The following is a 21,909-nucleotide window of genomic DNA, read 5'->3' as shown; positions in this document are numbered from 1 at the left end:
TAAAAGTATGGTAAAAAAGTCTACGCATAAACTTGTTATCCTGGAAAATCGAGTTAAACTTGTCACCAGGCAATGTTCACACATTTGCCATGCCACAAGGAAAACTTTTAGAACGATTAAAAATGACATTCCGCCAAATGATGACACCTTAAGCCTGCAGGGCATGCATGCTACACAGAATAAAAGAAACACCCTTTGAGTTATGAAATATGATTACACGGTAATGGTATTTGTTGACTAAAAGGAAATAGGTGTGCACGCCATAAGGCCAGATATGCCAGACATAGATAGTCCAACTTAGATATCCTGCTGTTAGATAACAGCAAATTCAGTTTGATATTATATGAACTTCACTTTTTATGTCGATTGCTTGATGTGCAATTTCATTAGACACGACACGGATGTGCTTTCTTTCAGACAAACAACCATTCATTAAATGCGTTTTTCTCTGTTTTGTTCCCAACTGTTTTCAATTACCTCCACTTTATACATATCTGAAGCCATCAACGTCGTTAGAAACAATTACATACCTCTCTACGTCTATCAAATATTCATAAGCTTTAGTGTTTTCATTTTTTTTTTCATATAACCTCCCCGGCTGTTCTGCACAAAAAAAACATTTTTAAGCGTTTAAAGGCGCACGTGTCGGTACTTAAAAACTCGCCATTATTCATAACAAGAGTAATCTGAGGAAAAGAAAGCTTTTCAAAGATTGGCTTTCGCCCAATGCAGCCAGCATGCAACAATCACCCTTAAAGTTACACATTGTCCATCCGTCGACGCCCAGACTCTTCTTTCCAAGCATGTAAATATCCTGGACTGAGTCTGTCTTTTTTACTCCCCCCTTCAGCTGCTGTCAACGACTTTGTTTTAAACCAACGCATTCTGACAGAAGCACAGGATGAGAAATATTAAATAACCGTAACCAGGTACTAATCAATGAACCATGTAACCATTTCAGCCATATAGAAATGTTGCATACTTTGGGGGGTTGCAAAATGAAACTTATTTCTTTGCATACTCTGCGCCCAGGACGGTATAGAGTGGATGGAGATTAAAATACTGTTGTTATGTTCGCATTTCAGCACGGAATGAATGTGTCCTGACATTTACATAGATGGGATTTTCATCCACTGCTGCACATACATACATATCTAAGGACGTAATGGCATTAAGAAAAGTATTTGTTGCCTAACTCTAAGGGGATTTTCTTATTTATTCTCATTTGATTTATCGATTATTTCGTTGTGATTTAATAAATTTTCATTTTAAATACATAGTACCATTTCTTCGATATTTCGGAAAATCTCAAGAAAGTGGGGAATTTTGCAAATTCCTCAGAAGAATTCGTTACGCAGTCAAGTACATTTGCTTAACAATACGAACGAACTCTCAAGTTTCGTGGAGAACATTTTGAATGCATATAACTATGGCAGATTTATTTTTGAGTTTACATTGTTTCATTATTCATTTCGTTCAGAATTCAAAGATATGGAAGGAGCGAGCAGAGCATAGCGAGCGAAAAATGATGACGGTGAAACAATAGAAAATCTAATTAAATTTATTACAAATGTAATACGTCCAATGGTTTCATTACACTGATGGAGGACTGGAGGATGGATGCGACAAGGCATACCAACACAACAACCGAATGCAGTGTTGGTTGGTTGGGAGGAGAAGTAGAAACAATAGAAATTCTGAGAATGTTAAGTAATTCCACGACATGAATACAAATGTTTACGATTTTCCCCAATGCCCACGACACACTTCTTCTCTCCCGACCGATGTGCTTGCCACCGCCTGTCTATTGGAAACAGTAGAAGCATGTTCTAGTGGCATGCCACATGAAGATGTTTTAGAACAACAAATTACGGAATTTTCTTTTTGTTTGTTTATTTCTCTCCACATACCCATAATATTTACTTAAACAACAGTACTTTTTTCGAAAGACTAAAGTGGAGGCAAAGAATATGGGAACCGGCAAAAAAAAAAGAATATCATAGAATGAAAAAGCACTACAAATACAAACAAGCGCATAAAATAAGTATAGCATGCAATTGTAGTTGAAATAAAAAAAAAACAACTGCGAAACCAAAAATGTTCTGAAACCATGTTGTGGAAGATATACACACAACTTTTTTTTCGGGGGTTGTTTATTTTCGAAATGCATTGCCAGGGAGGTAGTTAGGAAACAACATTTGAGAGGTGCCATGAATGTATGGTATGGTACATTTCAGAAGATCTTATGGATTTTAATATAGCTAGGAGACATCGAAGTTGGTGGAATGGGCGCTTTCAATAAATACTAGGAATAATCAATAAATGTTGCAACATTTGTAATAAGTTTTGTTGCAACCTAAAAAAGTTATTCTTATCAGAGAGTGCTGCCCGATTCCTTTTCTATTTGTATGATATGGGATCGCCCTCTCAATGTCAAACGGCGTGCAAAGACTTGTAGAAGTAGAAAGTAAGACATGACTGAAATAGTCAAGATGCGCGCGAAATGTTTTTCAGAATTCGCTTTTATAATTGTTCCACAAACAACGGAGAAAGGACAAGGGAGACTTTTCTCATATCAATGAGTGCACCCCGATGATTCAAATTCCTCTGACTGACGATATTTTATGGATTTATGAAACAGCTGTTTGTCTCTACTCAGTAGAGCAGTTCCAAACGTTTAACAAAAGTTCACAAAAATATGCGAAACAAATATACCAAAATTAATAGAAGACACAAAAGAAAAATTAACTATGATATTTGTGAAAACCGCTACTTATTTCAAAGGAAAAAAATAAAGATTGTTGATTTGTTTTTGTTTTGTATTTTCTTTTATTTTCATAAAAATCAGTTGATTGATTTTCAGCAAAATCAGTTTGATTTTTTGCATTAGCAATCCCTGATATTGATAATGTACAAACTAATTTGAACAAGTAAAAAAGTATCTGTGGGCATGGCCGACAGAGATATACCCTCAGTCTCGGAACTAAAGAACAAAAGAAACACGCAATACTTCTAACGTTTATATAAAACGCTAAATTTTAGACCGAATCGGCTGATACGTCGAGAGTTATTGTGTGCCCAAACCACTACACATGGTGATATTGGAGTTTTTTAAACCTTTCGGACTATTTTCTCAGGAAGTATGGACTTGTTCCTGATAAAACTTGTACAGCGGATACAAGTTGCTACAACAATCAAAGCGATCCTAGAGCAAGTCCTAACCTGAACTTTTCCGACATTTTTTGTGGCAGATACCCGAAGAAGTGAACCGATAGAGTCAATATTGGAATCTCATCTATGTCTTGTAGAAATACTCGCTTCAAGAGTTATCGTACCCACAACTTTTCCGAACATTTTCGAACTTTTGTGGGGGAGGTATCTGAAGGAGGGAACCGATATGGCTCATATCCCAACTGAACGAAGTTTGGACAAAACATTACTAACGCCAAAGTTTGGACCAAATCGGTTCATTTTTTCGAGAGCCAGCCAGGCAGACGGACGGACAAGGCTAAATCGACTCCAAATTGTCTGAAACACATTTAGTCCAAACATACTTGGGGTCTAAAACCATTATTTTAATGAGGCACATTTTGTCCGTATGAAAGTGTATATGGTAATTTTCAAATTTCCTTTAAAATTCCATAGAAAAAAAATTAAATATTTTTTTGGCAGCACATCCGCCATTTTTAGTACATGGGTTATGAAAAAAATAGTGGTTTCAAATCTGTTCGCGTTCACAAAATTGGATGCTGCACTCAAAAGTTATATGCGGTTTTACTCTCTTGTAAAGAAAAAATATTTAAAAATTGTGTTGTAATAAGAACATGTATATATGAATCGTTAACAGCATTTGATATCTATCCGTAGATGCTAAAATAGTTGCTAAATTTATTTTTATTTTCGCGGAAAATCCAAAAATGTTGAACAAATCATGGAGTAAATTGTATTTATTCTAGCTCAGAGTCCATAAAAATCTCTAAACAAATAATTTAAAAATACGTACATAATCTAGACAACGCGTAGAAAAATGTGAGACCAAAATTATAAAGATCGGGTTTATAACTTGCATATTACAGCAACAACAAAGAACGGAAACTTATTGTTGGAAATTATTTAAAAAAAAATATTTTTTGTCTATTATTTCGCTAAATTTCCATACAAATTCTGAAGTATTTTGCTTAAACTTCTACAAGAAAAGTAATTAGTCATCGTGAAAGTATATTTGCTTTCTGTGATAAGCAATAGAAATAAGAAGTAGAGAGTAATATTGAAATTACAATCAAAGAAAAAACATAAAAGTTAAAAACCGTATAATTCGCGAATCCGTTTAAATCAGTTGAGGTGCACGTGATTTTCGGATACAGGGAGTCCATGTCTATCAATATGCAGGGATTTTCCCATGTTTCATTCAGCGGCCAAAGTGTGCCATCAGTTGCATCTTACTATTCAAAAAACATTCAAGTGGGCAAAAATTACGCGATGTGCATATGATTATAAGGTGCATCCGATTTCAATGGCCGCCTATTAAAAATACATCAATATAAATTATTTTAGACAGATTCGCCAAGAACTGCGGATGTGCCACCAAATTCTATTTTGGGATAAATAGGGATATTACTCCCGAATCTTTGTAATTTGTGACACACCTTCTTGGCAAATATTATAATCGCGTATAAAGGATTACATTTCTGTAAAAATAATCAAAGAAAATCGCGGTTCAATTCGCGGAATTGTCAAAATATATTTTTGCAGATTTTCTTACTTTCAGGGTATCTATATCCGGCGTTTTAGTGGATGGATTCCAACGCGGAAGGGCTTATTAGATCCGGCACGTAAAAAAACTAAAATCACGCGGGGTACCTGTACGACAGTTGTACATTTTAAAGCCAAAAAATAGGTTTTTTTCAGAAAATTTACGCACCAAATTTTCGCCTTTGGACTCCTATTACTAGGAAGCTGTACGGAGCACACTCATGAGATATACATCGAACGACGTGGAATCGCGAGTTCTGCAATCCTATATACTAGTTTCGATTATTATCTAGTTGCACCCTCTAATTATAAGAAAAATTCGAAAAACACTGAAATCAAAACTTCAAAATTTCAGCATCGATTTTAGGGGGATGAAGTGTATATATCGAAAAGTCATACACTAGAACCATGTTGCCCAAGGGGTATTCTTTAGTTCTCTCTTTGAGCACAGGGTTGAGTTTTGCGTGGTTTGGCCAGAAATCAAGAAAGAACACAAAAAACCTTGTTTACTTCAACACATTTTTAAAATTTTTTTATATTACCACCAACGCAGCTTCCACGAAAATTATTTGTTATGGTCCATATTATGAGATCGTGGCTAAAACACTTCAATTAATATAAATATATTCATATTTTATAAAATATATTAACAGTTCGCGACTTATTAAATGGTGAACTTCAACTTCAACGATTGTAAAACTTTTTTGAATATTACCATATACCCTTGTTAGCATAATTAAGGCTGTTAATGTAAATTAAAGTCGCCGTTTGTCTATACCTCTACCTAAAAAAATCACATATGTATTACTAGTGTAATATGGATGGAGGACTCTTCTGGCAGGTACAAGACCTATGGGAAGTCGTAAATGTTGAGTGGGCCTGGCAGTAACAGGAGAAAAATCAAATCGATTTCATTTACTTCCGATCTTCGGAACATTTCGAATTGAATTATGCACGTCTCTTTCAAAGAAGAATATTTAGGTCTACGACAAAACGTGTAACCAAATGTCTCTTAGAAACTAGCTGATAAATTTAAAAATATAATTCTAATTCGAAATTAAATTAGTTTGAAGTCGTCTGTATTTGTACTACACATTATGCATTGCTAATTGAATACCATGGGCCAAGTACTGGTAACTATTCCTTTTCACATGGAACATTTTAGGTAATAAAAAATAATATATAAAAATAACATCTTAAAATGTGCCCCAATTTTTTGTCAACTACGTTCTTATACTTTCCTCTCAAACGATGCTTTAGTACTGACCGCAAAAAGTAGTATAATCGTCAAACAAAAAGACAAAAAATTACTGGTTTTGTTTGTTGTACCCGAACACAACTAAAAACAAAGACTGCAGAACATCTACTTATGAAAGAAAACAATAACTTTTTTCTTCTTTCAAATATTGTTTTTTTCTCGACTGGCTTATTAAAAGCTTTGAATGAATAACTCATATAATGAGTTATGGACGACATGAGAAATATAACCGTTTCAATGTTGAGAGATTAAATAAAAAGTTTGTCCTAGAAGATAATACAATTTGCCCTAAACAATGTACACAATCGGTTTATTATTTGGTTCCGATATGAGTAACTACAGTCGAACTTCTTTATAACGTATCACTTGGGGACCGACGAATTACCTCGTAATAGTGAGATAATTTTGTGTGAGAATTTCGATATAGAGAAGCTCGACTGTATATATATTCTGGATTTAGCAGAATCTCGTTTCAGTCATTGCAGTTTTTCTTGAGGGACCTCGAATCGTCTAACTTTTACAAAATGCATATAAAACAAATTGTGGACGTCGCTGTGCATTATTTTTTATTTGTCTTTCCTTTATCGCACAGTCTAACAAACATTAGACTGCAGTTACGAATATTACTTGCTGCTTCTAGAAGTAAATGGAGATGGATAGTGGAAACTAATATGCAACGTTATACAGTAGAACTTCGATAATTCGTAATCCAAGGGACCGGCCATTTTCTACGAATTATCGAGGATTTCGAATTAGCGGAGTTAAAATGCGAAGGAAATGGCTTCAATGGAACGGCAGTTTGTTACGAATTATCGAAGATTACGAAATATCGAGGTACGAATTTTCGGGATTCTACTGTACTACTTTTAATTTTCTTCTTTTATATTTTTTTATGACCACTATTATTGTTAACAACTTCAAATCATCATAAGGACAGAAACAAGTAAAAAGTTATAAAAGCACGGGTTCTAATTAAAACGATGAAGAAATAAATTGCAAACAAAGGAGATGGAAAACTGTTAAAAGTGGCAATTCAAAAAAAAACAACAAATTAAATAATTTCACCGAAACCTAACCTAAAAAAGTCTACAAAGGACACAAATGATCATGCGGCGGTTTTTAGACAAACAAATCTTATGGACGGAGTTATGATCCCTTGTGCTTCAAACATAATTTTAAATAAAAAAACTTTGAATTTAATTTTAAAATATAAATTCAATTATCTCCATAGTGGACCATCCAAGTCCAGGGAATTTTTTATTAACAAACTTGACACAAAATTTTTTAACGAAAGTCAAGAAGGAGGAAGACAATGTAAAAAGTTATGAAACTCTATTTTATTCCACTTGCAGATGTGAAATCATGGATACACATAAAACGGCTAAAATATATTTCTTTGTGTTTAATTTCACCCAAAGGAGTTGTGTTTTTTGTTTACTTGCGTAGAAGGAAGATGTGTGTGTAAGGAGAATCCCAAGTGGAGGAGGCTACCTACGACATGAAAATAAAACTTACAACTTCAAAGGAAACAAGATTTTTTTCTTAGTTTTATTATATAAAGAAGCTCATTCAAAATAAAAATTGTTGCTGCCCTTTTTACATTTTATTTTGATACTTTTAATATTTTATTTAAAAAAAGCGAATTCAATATTTTTTTAGGTACGTCATTCAAATTTCATACCATTTTCAACTATGCACCTAAAGAGCATTTCTATGCATAATACATATACGCATTTAGAGGTATGTTTTAAAGTACATAAATATTTTAACAAATACAAAACAAAAGGAATATCGTGCTGACTTAAAATTGTATAAGGTGTCATCTTATCCAAACCTAATAATGCTGAATAAAAAAAATAAGACAAGGAAATTATTCTCCAAAAGCTGTTGTGATGGAACTTGAAATTGATACCGAGTAATAGATGACCGTGGCAGATATACATATGTAACAAATTTGGACGAATACTTTAGCAACCAACAGCCACATAACATGATAAGGATGAAATATTAATTTATTATCGGAATAATCCAACATAGCTCCTGAAAACGGATCACTACGATTATTGACTTGAGCAGGAACACATCTGCCAAGTAAACTAGACAAAATATCCACTTTTTCTGAGAAAGAAGAGTCATGTTCAAAGATGTCGTACCTTATTTTTCTTGTACACCTTAAGAACAAAAATGTAGCTGTTGTCGAAATGAATAACACTTTAGTTCAACAATCCCCAGTCATGATCAAAGTCAATATCAACAATTCATGTGACAGCTATGAAACGAAACGAAATCAATCTGCACGTCAATCGACTTCTCAGTCATTGAACTTTCCCGGTCGATTATCAGCGGCTACTCAATAAATAAACAAAAAAAAACATAAAAAGCCCAGCATAAAGTACAACAAAATGTAAATAAATCAAGCGCAGAAGTATTTCAGCCCAACACAAGAAAGACAGGCCACTCTTGCTGGACAGATACACGTACATCATCATCATCATCATCGTTTCATATCTTTTCACAAGTGAAACCCACCAAAACGTGCATCGAATTCATCGCAGCATTAATTAAAAGCATGTTTCGTTCGTTACTCTGCGAATATTAAGACTGGCATGCTTGGAGTAGCTTCTATTTAAAAGAATAAATGACTTATTTTTCGAGAACCGTAACAGAGGTGGCAGTGAACAGAAAACAAATATTGTTCTTTCAAACTTGTAATACATGGACGTAAATATTAAAATAAGCCATTCTGGGTTCGAGCAAAACCCTGATAGAATCATACGGAAATACATTTCTTAATATCAGAGTAGACATCAGTAGTGGGTGTACTGACTAAATAGGTAAAAGTTGTAATTTTTATTTGTATTTTTCTTTTTATTTATTTATATCCATATTATTGGAAAACACAAACTTAAGGACTTCAGTTGTGCGATTCTCTAACTAAATTTTTGAGTTACCGACAAAATATGAATGAAAAGATCATATAAAAGTTGACAGCACTGTTGATATCGGTAGAACTTCACCACTACTTTTTATTCATCGCTAACATAACGAAAAACATCGTTAATTACCGAAATTATAAGCATTTTATTTTCTTTATTGCGTATTTTGTTGGGCTTTTCGTGGTCAGATTGCTTTTATGACAATAAAAACGAGATTTATTTCATTTCTGCTCGCCGTTTCGCTGGCTTTTTTTTTTCAACTTTTTCAAGAGCTTTTTATTGAAAATATTATTTATTTTTCATAGTCACTTATTATTATTATTAATATTACAAACTGGACTCCACAACACATCATTAATATGGCAAAAATAAATAATTAAAATAAATAAATAAATCACAGTAAAAATTAAAGCTAAATCACAGGTGTCGTTACGTTATTGCAATGGAATACTGAAGATTCCATTCGATTGTAAACATATCAGAACTAAGGACAGTCAACGAACTGGGTCACATATTTGGAGGTGTGGGCGTGATCTCATAAGGAAAACATTTTTGTTATTTGTTATTTTTTCCTATTTTCTTAAGGAATATTTCTCGGAAACTCTTCACGGTACGCCTTAACTAATTTTAAATGGAAGATGCTTACACCTGGGAAGTTTTTGCAAATTCTGAAACTACAATACTCATAGATGAGAAATATCAAGAAACAAAAAAAATCTCTAGAGGGATTTTCAAATAAATCGCGATTTAAGTTCACATTTTTAGGGGTTCTTCAGGTTTTCACGATTTTGCTTGGAAACCACGAGTCCTATGTAAATGAGCCTAAAACAAATGTTGAAGCTGTGAACAACTATCTACAAGATTAACCTTTATGATATTTTCGTAGGTTTTACCGTTTATGAGATGAAGAAGTTCATATTGAGACAATGCACTGACTGTCTGTATCGCCTCCTTATAAAACAATGTCATTACTGCAATTTCCCAAATAAAACTTATATATCTTGAAAATGGTACAACCTAGGAAATAAATGATCCAATCTGGTAGAGAATTTTCACAGCTTCAACATTTTCTTTAGTCCCATTTTGATATGACTTGCGGTTTCGAAGCAAAATCTTGAAGACTTGAGATAAAAACTTAAAAATTTGAACTGAACCTCTATATCACAAAAATTGTAAAACCTAGGAAAACAGTCAGTCTTGTAGAGAATTTTCACAGTAACAACATTTTCTTTAGATTTATTTCGATACGATTTGCGGTTTCCAAGCAAAATCGTGAAAACATAAAAAAAACCTTAGAATTGTGAATTTTAATCGTGATTTATTTAAAAATCCCTCCGGCGATTTTTTCTGTCTTTTTTATTTTTCTTATCTATGAACATTGCAGTTTCAGAATCCGCGAAATCTTCCCATGTGTAAGCGGTTTTCATCAAAAGTTAGTTAGGCGCATTGAGCAAGATATTGTTTAATAAGGAGGCGATACAGTCAGTGCATTGTCTCAATTTTAACTTCTATATCTCAAAAACGGTAAAACCTACGAAAATATCGTAAAGGTCAGTCTTGTAGAGAATTTTAACAGCTACAACATTTTTTAGGCTCATTTACATAGGACTCGCGGTTTCCAAGCAAAATCGTGAAAGATCCCCTAAAATGTGAACTTAAATCGCGATTTATTTGAAAATCCCTCCGGCGATTTTTTGTTTCTTGATATTTCTCATCTATGAGCATTGTAGTTTCAAAATCTCCAAAAACTTCCCAGGTGTAAGCACCTTCCATTTAAATTTGGTTAAGGCACACCGTGTGATATAGGTCGCAAGTATGATATAAAAAGGCCTAACTCAATTGCTCGTTACTTTACAGGAAACTAGAAAAACCTAATCTTTAAAATTTTATATACAATAACAATTTCTTAAGTGGGATATGGAATGTGTAGCTATTTGTACTAAAACTTGCATTAGGCATTATCCTTAAGTCGTGCAGCCAAAAACACATTTTTATGATTTTTCCAAGAAAACCACCAGTCTTTTGAAACAGATCCTTTTTTCATCTGTTGAAAAATATTGCATAGTTTTGTGGCAAATGACCGCCTACGAAACACAGTTTTTCAAAAAAACGTTTGAGGTGTCCCCTCAAGCACGAAAACTGCTGGACCGATCATTGTACAATATTTTTGTGGGCTTATTTCCATTTCAACACTCATATCTCAGTCAATTTTGTTCCGATCGACTTAAAACAACATTTTTCGATTTTTCGAAAGTCACAAGAGGGGGTAGCCCCTTAAAATATTTGATGTATTTCAAATTGTTTAGATTTTATTAAGTTTTTATGGTGTTTTTATTAAGCCATCAAGTTATAGGAGCAATGGTAAGCACGTCCGCATTGCATCCTATATGCCCGGGTTCGATATTCAGGCAGGGCAAACACATCATACTTTTCAACGGTGGCAAAATACCCAGCCATGTACAACTCCCCTTCTCTTCTTTTTAACAAACATGTATTAAACTAAGGCAAATGTGAATCCCAATTTATATACATACATACATATGTACACTGCTATCAAGCTATTTTCAAGCACAAATTTATTGTTCTCCAAAATTTTAAAGAGTTCAAACATGTCTTTAGATTCATTAGCATGACAGATTGTCTCTGTGAATGTAGATACGTACACAAGCACAATGTATTTAATAGTGTCAAATTCTGCTGACAACAATGTATATATTTTTCCAAAGGTTAACAACTATCCTTATATTGTGAACATGATATGCTGAGGCTGACCTTTTCAAACTGAATTGGATAAATGATAAGGATAATGGTAGAGTCTATTATAGATTTGTTTTTTTTTTCTCTGAGTGTCAGTTATCTGTTATGCGGTATGAAATAAATGCGACCGCAACAACAACAACAATATGATTTATGAATAAGAAATAATGTGTACAGTTATGGATGGGATGCTGTCATTGACAGATAGGCTTCCGTTCGTTCATCCTCCATTGTTGATATCATCGGATGATCCCAAAGAGTTCAGAATTCCACTTAACGGTTGTATGCTCAAGTGTTATCTGGCATTTATTATCGGCTCAAATGTTGATAATGGGTTCCTATTTAACATTTCAACGTCAGCATTCAAAACAAGAGAAGCAAAGTAAGTGAGCGGATGACTGGGAAGAAAATTCAAAATAGAAATAAGTACAGAATGAATGAATTGCTACCAACGAGACCACGAAGAATAAGATAACATTAACATCATAAACTATATATGTGGTGCTGTGGCATCGGACTTGTATTATTGAAATTATATTGAAACTTGTCAATAAGTGTATGTGTCCTGTATGAAACTAAATTGTGGAGTGAGGCGTAATACTCTTGGTATATTTACCTTTAACCATCAAAAATGTTTATAAAAAAATATAATTCATCGCAACGAATAATTTCAACACAACAAATTCCGATAGCGGAACCAAAAGAAATATTTAAAATATCGTTTTTTATATTCATAGAAGAAATAAAAAAACTCTTATAAGAGTTTAACAACAATCCTTGAAATGTACATCAGGTTTTTTGTAATAAATTCTGTAAATTAAAGAAGTCATAAGAATCACCACGACGCCTAGCACGAATTTTTGATATTTGATTTTTGTACTTTAAAGAATTTCTTTAAAAGAAAAAACTGTTCTAAAGCTTATGAGGAAAAAATAGCATGCATTCACTCAACTGGATTAACATTTTAAGACTCACTTGGCATGACTTTTATGAAGGGCATCACAAAAGAAACACGGAATCATCAAAACAAGAAAACAAAACAAAAAAAATACAAAGTGTGAACAAAAAATGGCATTACATTATTGTACGCACACAATAGAATAGTCGTCACTAGCTTCATCACATCCCCTACTATCTATTATTCCCGGAAAAATCACATCAGGACATTTTGTGAAAAGTGCCTCAGACATTATCCGCTTGCAACTAAATGGAACATGGTGTTTGGAATGGGGCCATGGTAAATGTAAAGTGGATATTGTCCCGTAGCATGATGAATGTTATACGCCTGCCGGCATGATTAAGTGAAGATGCTGACGACCCTTTTCTCCTTTTACCAGAACCAAATGAATTGAAGAAAAAATGTCACACACCAGCAGACTATTTTTTTTTTTCTTATGGACGCTGCTGAAAGGAACTGGTTTTTTGTCGCAATCAAAAAGAGTTTGGCTCAGTAAACATATCCTATGCAATACAATCCAGGGGACTGTGATTTTCCAAAGATAAATATTTGCAAATGCTGAAAAGGCCAGCACAAGCAAAACAACAAAAATTTAACAATCAAAGGGTTCTCTCTCCCTTATGGTAGATGTGCAGTCCGTTGGAATGGGTAAATACGGATAATGGGGATGTCAGCTTTGGGATGCTAAGAGAATGTAGAATATATTTAGACTATGTAAAACACAATTATAGCTTTAAATCAGATCAAGATCATGACCTTTAATAGTATTGTTTTTCGATTTTGGTTTGTCACAGCAAGATCTATAGAAATAAGAGCAAAAGTCTGAATATAAGCCGTTCCATGATAGTAAAGCGGTAACCCCTACCACTTGTCATGTCCGATAAATCGAATAAAAATTGTTAACTCATTTTTAAATAAATGGTGTCCCAACTAAAACGCACTTTTTATTAAATTTAAAATAAAACACAGATATTTAAAAAAGATATCGTGCATATGGCCGCCGCGGCTTTGCTGGCACACACGCGATATTTTAATGAAATTTTCAATGACCGTTTTGCATAAATGCTGCGGTATTTCATTAATGCAGCGTCCAATTTCCCTTTTTAAGGCTTCAGTCGTCGGCTTATTCGCGTAAACCAACGATTTCAAAAAACCCCAAAGAAAAAAATCTAAAGGTGTTAAATCGCACGATTTAGGCGGCCAATTCTGGTCACCAAAACGCGAAGTAACACGACCGAGAAATTACCGATGCAGCAATTAAATTGTTTCTCTGGCTGTATGACATGTGGCGCGGTCTTGTTGAAACCACATGCCTTCCACATTTATTTCTTCAATTCTAGGCAAGAACAAACTGGTCACCATTTCACAGTACCGAACACCATTGACTGTTTGCGCTTCACCTGCCTCATTTTCATAAAAAAAGGTCCAATGATTCCTCCAGCCCAAACACCACACCACACAGTGACACGTTGAGGATGCATTTGCTTCCCGTGAATCACTCGAGGATTTTCCTCACCCCAAATGTGATAATTCAGCCTATTGACGAAGCCATCTAGATGGAAATGGGCCTGGTGACTGAAGATGATTTTATCGGCAAAATCAGCATTTTCATGTTGTCTCTCCAATACTAGCAAACAATAACAATTGTTCAAATGTCAAACAATGACACTTCGAATGGGGCCAAATTTAAAAATTGCGTTCTAGTTGGGGCACCCTTTATAAGTAGCTGTAAAAATTGCAAGGCGATCGTAACAAAATTGACCGTGATATGACCGTTGTAAGGGAAAAATGCATTGTGTCTTGTATGTAACATAGAAAGTTTATACGCGTTTTCCTCCAAATGGTATTTTCGAAAGCGATCGTTATACGTTTTTTGTGCTTATTAAGTAGATAAGCGTTCTGTTGGCGGTCATTTGTCATGAAACTATGAAATATTTATCAATAAAAAATTACCGAAAGCAGCACAAAATGTACCTTCTCAGATGAAATAAATATCTTCTAAAAAATATTGATAGTTTTCTTGAAAGAAATGTATGAAAGATCTGATTTTTTGGCCTATACGACTGAGAGGTAACAGTCTGGGATGCTTTATACCGATAAGCAGAGAAATGAAGGAAAATTTATGTGAAATCCCTAATAAAAATTGCACGTGCAACCAAGGCTCACGGTCAAAACAATAGGGGGAAAGCATTTTTTTGAGAATAAGAATATTCTAACAAATTGATTTTTGACATATTTCGCATAAAACCTATAAAAAACGGACATTGATTTTTTAATCTCTATGCATATGTACATATATACTTTCAAAGTATGTCCATTAACAAATTTTCGACTTTTTTCGCAAGGGGGTGAAACAGAAAGTGAAAAAGTGGTATACCAAGAAAATGCAATTAAGGAAAGAATTAACAACAAATATTGTATGTACCCACAACATTGTATGATGCTACCCCATTTATCTGGCTTTCGTTAGGGTATGCCATATGTAAGACTCATTAATAATTTAGGCCACATATTTTACTTGTAATCAAAACATGCTTAATTCCACTTTTCCAAGTAGACAGACACCAACACATACTTATACCACACAATAATTGTTTTCTTCAATACAAATTATGCTGAATATCCATCCACCAATAAAGCTGTTAATTATACCCTCAACCTTTAGGCTATATACAGCTTCATATGAGCAAAATGTGCCTCATCGAAATAATTGTATTTGACTCCAAGTATGTTTGGATGAAATCCATTTTAGACAATTTTAAGTAGATTTTTTGGCTGGAGCGCACGAAAACTCTCGAATGGATCAACCCATTCGGCTCTCGTAATATTTTGTCCAAACTTAGTTTAAGTTCGAAAGTGAATTATATTGTCCAATCCTTAGGGTACCTCCCTCCCAAAACATTTTTGTTTAAGTGGTCTGTTCGAATGTCCTTTGGTAATGTTTACCGAAGGTACTCCTTGAGGTCCTCCGGCCTAATTCTCGCACACGTGATCGAGTTATTTCGATCGATATTTTCAATATTTGGATTACGGCATCCGTTATCGAATACACTTTCGAGTGGAATCTTGCGAGTTTTTGCCCGCCACACATTTGCTATCGAATTGATTATTTTTGTGGCATGAAACGAACTTTAACGGATGATTTTGCAATAAAACTAAACAATAAAATGAGTAGGAAAAATAGACAAAAAGGGACTGTTTCTTAAAAAATTAAAAATATATTTTCCAATGTCACAATGCGATTTTTATATTCTTTTACTATTACTTTTAATTTTTCACAATTTTCTATTATTTTATACAAATTTTATGTTTTCAATTGTATGTTTGTAATTTTTTGTGTTTGTCATATGTTTTCACCTTTCGATAAACGTATGTATCGATTACTTTTCTATATAATTTCGATCGTATAAGAGAATCCAAAAATTTCGTACGTTCGTAATTTGTATTCGAACAAAAACTCGTTCGATAAACGATCTGAGAATTAGGCCCCTGTTTACAGCGATATTATATTTTTCGTGGGCATTCCACACTTCCTTATATAATGGTCCGAAAATTCTAAATAATACGGTGACCAAATGAAATGACTGGTGGGCGCGATATCTATCGAAAGGAATGACTCCCACAATAACACCCACTATGTTGGTACATTCCTTCAGGTACTTCTTACCCAACACTTTTCCGCTTTAATCCAAATCCATATTTTTATTTATTACGTCCAAAATTTTGAAAACCTCCTAAATACCCAGCTTTGATCAAATATATCGGACTAAAAACAATTATATTATTATCATTCGCAGCAGATTTGGTGGCCGACGTAACCTTTGTATTACGACATCTCTCAAAACGATAATTTGCCAGCTCTAGGCTGAGGGTATATGTATATCTGTCGGCAAAGCCGACGGATACCTCTTTTTACTTTGTCTAAAAGTGGTTGTTCACCAGTACTTTGGTGCATACGTACCTAGTTTATTTTTTATTTTCAGAGGACATATTCTTCCATATCTTTATAAGAGGATAGCCAGATATCGGAGAATGAAACTCATTTTCTCTTGTGTTTACAAGTTTTCAAGAAATCATAATTTCGTTCTTGCTTCAAAAAATTTCCAATTCCACTCACTGTTGCATATAGAGTTTCGAATGGAGATATCATCATAAATGCAGATGATATGTGGCTGACGAATGAAATACATTGCAGCACCCAGCTCCATTGAATAAATTATTGACAAGCCAGAGAAAATCTTTCAGACTTTCAAAAAAGATTTTCTTCTTTTTTGGTGGTGGTTCAGAAAACTCATTACGATTTGGTTTACATCTCTCTCAGCACTGGTGGTATTCGCATGCATGTAATGGTTCGACTACTGTCGAAGTGTCAGTCCGTTTGGCAACGAAAGAATAAATGAATGAATGAACAAATGAATGTGCGGAGTAGTATCTGGTTGATGCATGGTCGGAAAATGGCAATGAGCCTCATGAAATTTAGATTAGCAACACGTATTAACAGCACGATGAACAACAACGCCACGTAACTGACACATTGCCATGCAATTCCACTCACATTCATTTTATTTTCCGGGGATATGCAGTGAAATAGTTTGTCCCCGATTTATTCATCCCTTTTTCTTATGTTCTTAGTTAACACATTGTAAACTCTATTGTAACTACTACACCCGCTATTTTCTATTATTCTTCTCCTCCGCATAGAGTTGTTGTGGTATTGTTATGTATTTCCCTTTCGCACATTGTGAGAAGCATTTTCAGGAGAAAACGGTAATACTTTCGGATTTATCCAAAGGTTAAAGTATTAAAGAATATTTAAAGAATTTACAGTGGAATTGTGTAACTGGCTATTTTGTGATTTCCAATAACAAATAATATATAATAATAATTTATAATATAATTTATATTATAATAAATAATTAATACAATAATTTAAATCAGAATGAATCGAAAATCTCAATATTCTTTAAAGATTGTTGTAGTATCATTCGCATTTTTACCCTAAAAATTAAAACCCCGATAGTTCGTACAAAATTTCCCTTGGGCTACGAATTCTACCGCATATAAACAGAATAGTGTTGGGACCTTCATTATATGCAGTCCATATTCTAAAATTTGGTTTAAATTTAGAAGTGTTCTCATTAAAAACCCAAAATAATTTTTAATTGTATTTTCACAAGATTGACACAAAAATGTTATCAATTTATTAACGTAATTCATTAACCCGGCATCATTGATAAAATTTAAGCGGCTGCAGCAACTCCATTATCACTGAGACATGATGAGCATAGGTAGACAACAGCAAGGCTACGTTAGCCCAAAAAGATAACAGCAGCTGTTGAAATAAACGATTATCTACTTTACACATCCAATTTTAAAGCAATTCTAATTGAAGATTTCAGTGGCAAGTCGTAACGTCGGATTTGATAAATGAAATGTGTACAAGGTTGGGGTTATCCGTTTAAAGATAACAACGTTTCCATAGCCGAATTTAAGATTCACAGAACAAAAAAACAAAGGAAAGGAAAGTATGCTCAACTTACTTAATCTTCCGAAACTGTGTGAAAGCCTCTTTTTTAGTTTTTGTAGGGCACCACTCTTTTTCTCCCGCATCGTGACAGCTGAAATGAAAATGTTTGAAAAATAATTTAGAATAAAATTTAACTTAGCTTTAAAATTGAAAATAAATAAATAAATAATGTGTTGTATATTTTTTAAGTTATAGAACATGATGTATTCTTAGTTGAAGCTGGCAGCTTGCAAATATTTTGTTCTGACGTTTTTTGGGAAAGGCGAGACGCAAGTATCATTCTCATTCACATGAGAGTACTCGATAGTTAAAGAGCTCACTTTTCATCAAAAATATCGTATCAAAAAAAAAAACTGAAAAAGTTTAAAAAGCTAATAGCGCAAAGTTTGTACTGTTGTCCGTTCGTTTTATAATAGAGAGCACCGACGACAAATTAGACATTCTTTGTAAATTGTTCACAAGTTGATGTTGAATTTTTTGAGCATTTTTTGTAAACGTTATAATTGTATAGAGTTGTAGTAATAAGAAGAAAACTTAAGATTTTAATGTATTATCTAAATTTACAATATTGGTAGAAATGTGAACATCGCCATGATTTTAAAGGAATACGAAAAACACAAACTATAATTTAAATTTTACTCACAAATTTTGTCCATTGGACTTTTCTGACATTTTTAATATTATTACTGTTATTTTAAGTTGATTTTTACTTATGTTCGGAGTTATTACCCTTATACCACGCCTGTAAGATCGTCAAAATTCCGAAAATCGCAAGGGACGTTTATGTGGGAGCTATACCTAAATTTGGACCTATATTTAGCATTTTTTTGGAATTAGGTTTACTCAGAACTCAAAATGGAAAATTACAGTCAAATCAGTTTTAAAATTTGGCTAAAATCGTAAAGACCCCGAAAATTGGGATGTTCCTTTTTATGGGGTCTATATAAACCTTAGGCCCGTTATAAACCTTTGTTTAAAATTTAGAGCCGTTACACAGTTGATCCACCCATTGGCCAAAAATGAAAAATTGAATGTCAAAATTTTGGTACAACATCTGGCAACTCTGACAGCTATGACATGGACCTTTTTAAAAATATATTAGTTTTCGTTTTATTCGAACGCGATCTTCTTAAGAATAGCTTCAAAAGTCGAAACATTTTACTATTTTTTTTTTTTTTTTTTTTTTTTGTGAGTACAACCTATATTTTAAGTGCAAGTAAATATATTCAATATATCGCGAAACTAATATGTATAGCAAAATATTATAGTGGATTTTGAAGGAGGAGGTAATAGCTTAATTTTCATAAAAAAATAGTGTTTTAGCATGTTGTGGAATTCTAGTTAACTGCATATTTTCTTAGTGTATTCTGTAATGCCAATTCGATCATATACTTAAATTTGACCTAAGGTTTTAGTTATGATGCCCACCTCGGAAAGAATATTCCAAAGTAGGTCATGGGTTTAAGATTATTCAGTATTAAAATCAGCTGCCATCTAGTGACAGACTATAAATGGTGGGTCTCTGACTAAAGCTGCCCTAGAATAGGGTTTCTATCGATATATTAGCTTATAACTCTGTTATCTGACCATGTACATTAACATAATTGATATCATTGGCAAGATGAAGAAATCTTCTTCCAAATTTGTCTTACGTTGGCGGTTATTGCCTTCCAGGAAGAACGCTATAAGATCTATATTAAACATTTTACCAATTTTCAGACAAAAATGTTGATTTTTTTGCATCATGAGATAATTGGGACCTTGGTTCATGTCATTTTGTATTAACAGCATAAAATAATTCTTACCGTATACCCCCTCCAGAGGGGTAATGGGGGGGATGTTATGCTCGTGGTTTCTTAAAACACTCTTCGCAGGAGCACAAAGCTGTAACCGGCGCATTGGCGTGATTTTTAAAGTCTAAATATTTTTGACCACTTTCTCCATACAAGAAATACTTTTGGCACTTCTTGGCACCAAGTGGGACCACTGTGCATTGAAAGAATACTCCGGACTTATGCAATCAGCAAATAAATAACTCATTAGGAAACCAATTTCAATTTATTGTTTAAAACTGCATTTCAAATTCACAAGCCTGCCATTTCGTAAACAGGAATTAATCATTGACCCGTTTGTTAGAAAAAAAGAGGCTCAGTTCACGAAGAAAAATAAAATCATTGATGTCCTATTATCATCCCTGTCATCACTTCTTCCTTCATTGCCCATAAATGCCATTAAACGACCCAATAAAGACGCCATGATTGAACACTCCACTATGGAGCTCCCCAACTTGACTCCCACTTTATTCTTATGTCTGTGCTACGTCTAAGGAGCGAGCGAATATCAAATAATAAAAGAAAATGCAATTTTCTGTTTAAGGAGCACAGAATATGCTTCGGAGTTTATGATAGTAAAGATGACAAGACAGGAAGAAAATACTGTTGCTTCCTTCAATTCCAAAGGGCTTTGTTGCAAAGTTTGGTTTCATCACAATGACGATTATGACGACAGTGACGATAATGTCGAACAGGATGACAATGCAGCAGCCAACAATGAGTAACCATTTACTTATTTCTACATTATTACTGAAACTCCATCTCTACTTCTTAACGGGCCAATAATTTGTCGAAATTCATAAGAATAAAAAAGGAAGAATATAAAATGTATAGCGAGCGAGGGGGCCAAAACGAAGACGTTTAATTTGTTATTGCAAATTTGGCATTTAAGCTAAATCTATAGGGACGAAAAAGTGTTCAAGAAAACAAACGTAACCAGATTATGGTCCTTCAGTCAAGGCTTTAATACAGTCCCCTATACAGATGTCGCCAATTTTGAAGGTATTTTCCACACTTTACAATCAATTCTGCTCCAATATAGCTATTAACTTTTACGCAAGTTAGTAGATGTTTGCTCAAAGATAGTTTTTATAACATGGTTATAAGAAAGCGGTCTGTTAGATATTAGAGAAGTGCCATTGCCTCCTTCTGATCCATGTGAAAACTATAATATTTTTAAAACTTATGTTGTTGTTTTTATTGTCTTTGTTAAATATTTATCAAAATACTCTTCTGAAAAGCAAGACCATGTGACATGACAAAACATTTACGTCTTCATATGTATGTATATGTTTTATTACAGTTATAAAAATTCAAAAACGTCATAGCGACAAACTTACTATCATAAAATCACACTCAACACACATATAAAATTCTGTTCTTAAAATTTATTTGTTATCGTAGCATAAGTGTGTCCTAAAAGTTTAAGGAGATGCCTTCAAGAGTAAGGATATTTGCATGGTGGCTTGTTGTCTGGTAAACAAAACATGACAAGTAATCAAAATGTTAAACAATGAAATACAAGAAAAAAGCAAAAAAGTTTACACTACATTTACATACAAATTCAATTAGAGTGCAATTTGTTGAGAACGGAACGGAACAGAAGAGAAGAACTACAAAAGCAAGTGGCTTATGCAAAATATCCTGTATCCTTTCGGGAGACGAGAAAAAACAAACAACTACAACATGAATGAATGAATATCTTGCTGAAGTTCTAATACGAAAAGCCGATTAGCTTTGGTAATTGAATTGGGGTATTTGTCTCGTCTTTCGTACCTACAAATCGCATTTATTCTCTTGTCGGCCGCAGGTATCGCAACACAACACGTTTTGCAAATTATCCTATTTGTTGGAATTATCGCCAATAACGTTGGCCCTAATAGGCATAT

At 33.8% G+C, this 21,909-nt stretch overlaps 1 protein-coding gene across 33 annotated transcripts in view; it reads right to left on the bottom strand.

Annotated features, from left to right (window-relative positions):
• Positions 1-21,909, bottom strand: part of Eip63E (cyclin dependent kinase Eip63E) — a 263,968-nt gene that overhangs the window by 121,571 nt on the left and 120,488 nt on the right. For all 33 annotated transcript variants that reach the window (XM_073982730.1, XM_073982740.1, XM_073982729.1 and 30 more), the window contains one exon: positions 18,202-18,279. In XM_073982730.1, coding sequence (XP_073838831.1) covers positions 18,202-18,279 — 78 coding nt within the window. The remainder of the gene's footprint in view (positions 1-18,201; positions 18,280-21,909) is intronic.

Source organism: Musca autumnalis, unplaced genomic scaffold, assembly GCF_047663935.1.
Source record: "Musca autumnalis isolate F117 unplaced genomic scaffold, ASM4766393v1 scaffold_4, whole genome shotgun sequence".
Classification (NCBI taxonomy): Eukaryota; Metazoa; Arthropoda; class Insecta; order Diptera; family Muscidae; genus Musca; species Musca autumnalis.
The sequence above is the reverse complement of the archived record's forward strand: the minus strand, read 5'-3'. Positions and strand labels throughout refer to the sequence as shown.